The sequence below is a fragment of the Daktulosphaira vitifoliae genome, unplaced genomic scaffold (genome assembly GCF_025091365.1).
Source record: "Daktulosphaira vitifoliae isolate Bord-2020 unplaced genomic scaffold, ASM2509136v1 Scaffold_1, whole genome shotgun sequence".
Taxonomy (NCBI): Eukaryota; Metazoa; Arthropoda; class Insecta; order Hemiptera; family Phylloxeridae; genus Daktulosphaira; species Daktulosphaira vitifoliae.
The window spans coordinates 72,897,071-72,905,018 of NW_026099572.1; the positions used below are offsets into that span (position 1 = coordinate 72,897,071).

Below are 7,948 nucleotides of genomic sequence, written 5' to 3' on the forward strand. Positions count from 1 at the left end.
ACATTAACATCACACTTATATTTTTATTTTAAAGTATAATTAAATTAAATAGATAATAAAATAATTTGTTACACTTATCAAATTTTCAAAATTAGTTTAAATAGATGTAATTAAAATTCCTTTTGGATCAAATCTATATTAAAGAGGTTTGCTATTGCTTTTAAGCTATTAACTGACAATTATAGTCGTCAGTTTTATGGCAATGTTTGATAGTCACTCAATCAGGTGGGTTGAGTTTCTGAAGTGTTAATTCAATATTATTTTTGAGAAGCATTAATACTGTAGAGACCAATATGTAGAATGGGACGGGGTTGAGATTTCTTATTTAATAAGATTAGATAATAGATCAAATACAAAATTATATTTAATTAATGTTTAGATGTTGAGAGTCTGAGGACAGTTAGTTTTCATCTTAAAAAATGATAGCACAGAATTTTAGGTTCGCAAAACCTATGCTTTGCGACCAACAAATGTTGCCCCCAGGTAGAATTAAGCGGTTTGCTAACCTTTACAATTACAATAGTAATATATCCTTTTATACAACATCCAATTTTTTTATCTTAAGTTTTAAAAATGTTCCGGAAATACTACTAGTTTTAAACATATATTATGTTATGTACTACAAGATAAGAAAAAAAAGGTAGCTCAGTGGGGTCACGGCACAGTATGGACGTGGCATAGTTGGAAAAAGTATAGATAATATCTGACAGTAATAAAAATCACTATCATAAGAAACGCTTCGATGGAAATCTGTAGATAGTGTTTAATTTTAACTGATAGAACTGGTAGATTATTCAAAAGTAAAATTCTAACTCCTATTTCCTTAATTATATCCTGATTAGTAATTCTTAGATTCAAAAATATAATATATAATTTTTATAATTAATTATTTTCAAATTAGACACTGGTTTAATATGTTACCACACAGTAGCATTTTTTATTATTATTTTATTTTTTTTATTTTCATAAATAAAAAAATAAAATTGTTTACTTATTTTATTTGATGTACATTTTTTGAAAATCTGATTCTTGGCCTAACCACAGGGGGATTTAAAATAACAATTTTTACACATAAATTAAACTTTTTCAAATTAATTTTTGAAAATTTTATGTAAGTATTGACACTTTTATTTAATCTTAAATTAAAGCTTATGTAATATACTAATTAAAAAAAAAAAAAATCGGACTTTATTTTATTTTCACGGTGAAAATGGCTACCGAATGCTATTTTTGTGTGAAAATTCTCGATTTTATATTTTACATTTTTAACTTTATAATGCTATGACATATTGAAAAGTGTATGGATCAACATTATTTTTTTATGAGAAATAATATTTATACCCTTCTTTTATTCTTTTATTCATCTCTTAATGGATATAAATAAAGAAATAGCAGATCATGTAGCTTTTGGTATAACCCACCAATTTTTTAAAATTAAACAGTATCTAAAGATTTGCATCGAAGCATTTTTTATGATAGTGATTTTAATCACCATCAGATATAAGATACTTAACCCAAAAATGTTTTTTTTTTAAATCTATCATGTTTGTTTTTTATAGTGAACAAAAAGTTTAATATGCAAAAATTTAAAAAAAAACTTCTAGTTTTAGAAAATATTCATATAATACACAATTTAATGCATTTTATTCTTGCAACTAACTAGTTCATAAATTCTCCACTACGGCGCGTTTTATTTATGGTCTAATTGGAGTTTTAGAACCTCATTTTATATGATTCTATCTTTGAGTTTAATGGAGATGATAACCTGTTACTGAAATTAATGAACAAAGTAACGATTGAACATAATTTTCTCAACTTCAATACACCTTGCTCTCTAATTTTGAGAACGTTTGTACTGAACACATGAGATTTCAGAGCGCAACAGAAAATTACTAATTTTAATAATAAATCTAATAACCTATTAATTTTATCAACAAATATATGACATATACATCTTTTTCAAATTTTTGTTGGTTGTTTTAATGAAGTTGTTCTTTAAACATTTCTATTATAGAAAATCCAGACTACATTGAAATTAACTAAAAAAAAAAACAAAATTAAAGCTTATCATAATGTTGAATAATTGATAATAAAGTTATGAGGTCAAAACAATAAAGATATATTAAACAAAACTGTAGTTACATAGAGAAGTCATGGTTCGTAATAGTTTTTACTTACGAACGAACTTTCAGATCTATAAACAAAAAGTAGCTGAAAAGGTAAAAACTTGAAATTTTATTTGGGGATACTAATTATTGGTTATTTTACATGTATATTTTAAGTATTATGGTAATAATAATTAATTGAACATACTTTAAATGTGTTATGCATAAATATTAATTACAGTAAATATTTTTAATTTATCTTTAACAGGGGTTATTATTATATGCTCATTATTATTTATATTTCACTGCACAGATTCTATTTATCAGAAAGGTCACCAAATTAAATACAAATCAGATTCTTAAATGTTTTTTTATAAATAAGAGATTACTGAAAGGTATTACACCAATGGTGTTAGAAAAAAATTTGGCTCTCATCATCATATTTCTGGTCCAGTAACAAATTTTTTTTTGCTTATTAATTTTATTATTATTTCATTATTAATATATCCATAGACAGATAATTTATAACAAATAGTTACATGAAAATATTATGTTTATATAACTATTTGTTTATTAAAAATAAACAAAATTAAATTGTTAATAATAGTGGTAGCACCTTATCATTACTTATTTGGTTCGTTTTTTTTTTAAAGCACAATGAGTACCAGCCTACTGTGTTGTAGCATATAAGACCAGTGTCTAAGTTATAATTATTTTTTCTTGTGTATGATAGTTTTATTTAGAAAATATTGTTTTATTGTATTTTAATGAGTTATTTCTATGTCACAAGGTAATTTGATTTTTTAAACTAAATTTTTTAAATACCTAACTACTACTTATTATAAAATTTCTTTTATCAATAATCTGTAATTAATTCTAGGTTGCTACAGCAGCGAAAATAAGTAGTCCTCATTTAATGAATGCTATTATAGCTAATATGAAAATTGGTTATAGAACTTCAGAACAATGTATAAGTTTTCGTTTACCCTCGAATATTTTATATAATGATATGAACAAGTGCAAAACTTCAATTATCAATGACATAAATGCAAATGAAACTTTGAATACTATTCAATTAAATACTAAAATGATTGAAATTAATTTAAATAATAATGATTTTATTAATAAAGTATTTAAAAGTGATATGGTTGAACAAATTCCTCATACTTATTCATTGAATAGATTACCTCAAATTATTGAATTCAGGTAATGGGTAAGTTAAAAAAATAATGATTATAATTAGTAATCTGTTTTAAAAAAGTTTTTATAAAAGCTTAAATACATTATTTTACGACATACTTTATAAATGAATCTCTAACACAGGAGTATTAACCTAGTGACAGACTAACCATTTAATTATTTTATTAATCGTTATTAGAATCCAATAAAACAACAGAGTATTCCTGATTGTTGTTCATTGTGATTATACATCAATTCTATATTTGTTTTAATTGCCAAAATAATTTATTTTTTTTGAGTAAATATTTACTGATATTTATTATTTTTGGTATAAAAAATACTTGAAACTTTTACTTTTTAAATAAAAAATAATATTAGTAAACATTTAAATTTTTATTTTAGCTTCAAACGAAGCTGAGAAGGTTTTAATTTTATCATGATGTGTTTTTTTTTTTGTGTCTGTTGCCACTTTATTATTAACATTAACTATTAACAATTTAAAATAATTTTTTTTTATATTGTAACCTTAGATATTTTTCTTTCGTTTGATATAAATTTTTTGAAAATCTGACTCTTTATCTGCCTTTAGAGGAGAATTCCAAATAGTAACTTCTGTACAAAAATTTTAATTTTTCAACTTAACTTTTATAAATGTTACGGAAATACTGTGTCTTTTAAACATATATCAAATTAAAACATATGTTATGTACTATAAAATGAAAAAAAACATTTCTCTTAACGACTTATATTCTACGCACAAATAGCTGGCGTAATTAAAAACCTGCCATTATTATGTTAAAATTTTTGATTTCAGATTTTATTTTTTCAACTTTAAATTGCTATAACTTTTTGAAAAATGTATGGATCACTACAATTTTCTTTTCATAACTACTTTATATTTACATCTTTCATTTAACATACTTTTTTTTTTAATTTGATCATTTTCCTTTATACAGGGAGGTTTAAATTTTTAAAAATACGAGTAAAATGTAGAACTTTATAACTTAACTTTTGAAAATGTTCCAAAAATATTCCGAGCTTAAAATATATGTCAAATTAAAGCTTACAATAAATATTATTAGTTAAAAAAAAAAAAAATTTGTCCCGACACCTTTTCTTTTTTGGGAAAATGACTGTTGAATTTAACGAAAGATGTAATTTTTATGTAAAAATCACTGTTTAGCATGAAATATTAATACTTGAAATTGACATAACTTTTTGAAAAATGAACAAATTAAAATAATTTTTTTTTATATTGAAACTTTAGATATTTATAATTCATTTGATATAAATTTTTTGAAAATCTGACTAAACCTGCTTACAGGGGGGGATTCAAAAAAGCAATTTTTGCACACAAGTTAAGCTTTTTTAAATTAATTTTTGAAAATGTTTCGGTAATATTGATACTTTTATTTAATCTTAAATTAAAGCTTATATTATACACTTTACTATGAAAAAAAAAATTCGAAATATAAATTTTCTTAATGAAACAAAAAAAAAAGTGTGTTAAAAATGATTACTTTTAATATATTAAAAATCAAAATCAATTATAATTTAAAAACAATGAAGTATAAAAATTATTTAATATATAATTAAAAAATTATGTATTATATTTTTTGAATCTAAAAATTACTAATCTGGATATAATTAAGGAAATAGATATTAATGTTGCTTTTGTAATTATCCACCAATTTCTTTGAATTAAACACTATATTGAGATTTGCATCAAAGTGTTTCTTATGATAGTGATTACTGTCAAATTAAATCTGTACCCAACTGTGCTACGACCCCATTGTGCCGCAACCCCACTATGCTGTGTTTTTTTAAAATTAATTTAATTAATTAGAAGACGAATAACTTTTTATTATTTAAAATAAAATATCTTTACTTAAAACAAGTGGTACGCCATTAAACAATAGTAGTACTTAAAAGTGATATTAACAAATGATTATTTTTCATCTATTATAAAAAGAGAATTTTTTTTATTAAATTAACTAAGTTATAAATATAAAGTTGAAATAAAGTAATAATTATACATTCATTATTTTTTTATGTGTAGTTTATTCTCTTGAAAAAAAAATCTTTTGGGAAATGGAGATTTTGACATTATCACTTTTCAATTATATAAAATAACATTTAGTTATCAAATTTACTATTTTCTTTTTTATTTCCAGCTCTCCCAATATTGCAAAACCATTTCATGTTGGTCATTTTCGTTCAACAATAATTGGAAATTTTTTATCAAATTTATTTAAGTTTTTAAATGGTAACATTATAAAACTGAATTATTTGGGTGATTATGGACCTCAATTTGGTTATATACTTCTTGGATTAGAAAATCTTCAAAAAGAAAACCCCAATTGTAAACTCACTATAGAAACTCTTCATAAGGCTTATGTATTAGCAAATAAATTGTCAGAAGAAGATAATGATATACACAGAAAAGCAAAAGCGATATTTAATGATTTGGAATTTGGCAATTCAACCTCTGAAGTTGCTGAACTTTGGAATAATTTTAGATCAACTACTGTTAAAGAACTTGGCATAACATACAAAAGACTGGGTGTTGTATTTGATCAATATGATTGGGAATCAAATTATTCCAAAATAAAAATTTCTAATATCATTGAAAAACTTGAAAAAATGAATATACTGAAGTATAAAAATGATGGCTCTGGTGTAATATATTGCAATAATCAAGAGACTACTGTTTTGAAAAACGATAAATGTACTTTATATTTATTACGAGATATTGCAGCTGCAGTTGATCGTTTTAAAAGATTTAAATCTAAAAATTTGTATTATGTGGTAGATAATACACAGAGTAAACATTTTTATCAATTAAAATCTATTATTAATAAAATTAATCCACAAATAAGTATAAATCATGTTCCATTTGGAAGAATTCATGGTATGAGTTCGAGAAAAGGCAAAGGAGTATTAATGAACCAACTATTAGATGAAGCAAAATCTATTATGATTTTAAGGCGAGAAAATTCTCAAAGTATTTAATAAGTGTTTTCTTTACAAAAATTAAATTATTCATTTAGTTTTTTTTTTTTTAAGCAACAAAAAAACAAGACCAGGATGAAAACAAAATATCAGATATCTTGGGTATCTCAGCAATAATAATAAATGATCTTAAACAAAGACGTAAAAAAGACTATAATTTTTCTTGGGAATCAGCTTTACAAGTGAATAAACTCTTATCTATTAGTAATTATGTTTATATACAGTAAATTATTCATAAGGCAGCTATTGTACAAAATTCAGGTACTGCCATATGTTTTAATAAGAAATATATCATTAAATTTCTTACTTTTAGGTTGAAATTAAATTTTATTTCACTATTAAAACTTATGAAAAGTCTGTTAACACACATGTACTTAATTTGCCCCTTATAACTTGACATATTCAAAATCTAATATCGGCTAAACCCTTTATATTTTACATCTATTTTTAAATTTAGGTAATTCAATAATATTTATATCTTATAATAACTTAATAATTATGTGTAAAAGACCATTCTTCAAAACTATTATTTTTGATAGAGAAACCTACATACATAGCTTAGTGTTACAAAATAAGAGTTTATTTTTTCTGAACTTGATAGTTGTGTAAAGAATAGGAGATTGTTGTTGAGAGTAGGAGTAGGATACCAAGAAACAAGGAAACCTGGTGATGGGATCAGGACATTCAAAAAATCATAGAAAGTAAGAAAAAGCAATTCAAAGTATGGCAGAAGAGCAAAAGGAGAGAAGATTGGATGGAGTATAANTGTAAAGAACGAAATTTTTTTTTTTGCATAATAAAGTAAATTAAGCAATTCAAAGTATGGCAGAAGAGCAAAAGGAGAGAAGATTGGATGGAGTATAAACACTTGTGCAAAGAAGTTAAGTGTGCAGTAAGTAAGGCGAAGTTAAAGAGGTATGATGAGTTGTATAATAGTCTAGGAACATAGGAAGGCGAGAAATAAATCTATAGACTTGTAAAAGTAAGAGAAAAAAGGACTAAAGATTATCATTATGTAAGGTGTATAAAAAGTGCTGATAATAGGGTACTCTCAAGTGATGATGATGTGCAAAAAAAGTTGGAAAGAGTACTTTGAAATTTACTGAAATGAGGTGTATCCAATTGAGATGTTTAAGGATATCTCGTGGAATGAGGTACTGGTAGATTTAATTAGTCAGAAAGAGGTATCAGAGACTGTGGCAACAATGAAAATGAATAAAGCAATAGGACCAGATAAAGTATGGAAAATATTAGGCGGTGTTGGCATAAGGTGGTTGAAGGAACTTATAAATAAAGTCTTACAAGAAGGGAAAATTCCAAATGAATGGAGGAATAGTATTGTGGTGCCGATATATAAAGGTAAAGGGGACATACATGAGTGTGGAAATTATAGAAGCATAAAGCTTAAAGTCCTAAAGTCATAGTATGAAAATTTAGGAAAAGATAATAGATAAGAGAATAAAAACCCAACCAAACCCAGCACAGGGGGGTCGCGGCACAGTGGTGACGTGGCATAGATGGATCAAGTATAATGATATCTGACAGTGATTAAAATCACTATAAAAAAAAAACGCTTCGATGCAAATCTTTAGATAGTGTTTAATTTTAAAAAATTGGTGGATTATTCCAAAAGCTACATGATCTGCTAGTTC

At 24.5% G+C, this 7,948-nt stretch overlaps 1 protein-coding gene across 2 annotated transcripts in view; it reads left to right on the top strand.

Annotated features, from left to right (window-relative positions):
- Nucleotides 1–1,695: 1,695 nt before the first annotated feature.
- LOC126894205 (probable arginine--tRNA ligase, mitochondrial) overlaps nucleotides 1,696–7,948 on the top strand; it is a 9,363-nt gene continuing 3,110 nt past the window's right edge. Inside the window, exons 1-4 of one of the 2 annotated variants that reach the window (XM_050665043.1) lie at nucleotides 1,696–2,219; nucleotides 2,986–3,311; nucleotides 5,459–6,288; nucleotides 6,351–6,478. In XM_050665043.1, the coding sequence (XP_050521000.1) occupies nucleotides 2,154–2,219; nucleotides 2,986–3,311; nucleotides 5,459–6,288; nucleotides 6,351–6,478 (1,350 nt within the window). In that variant the 5' untranslated portion in view covers nucleotides 1,696–2,153. Of the gene's footprint in view, nucleotides 2,220–2,418; nucleotides 2,896–2,985; nucleotides 3,312–5,458; nucleotides 6,289–6,350; nucleotides 6,479–7,948 lie in introns of those variants that run through there. The other variant, XM_050665044.1, reaches the window with a different exon arrangement.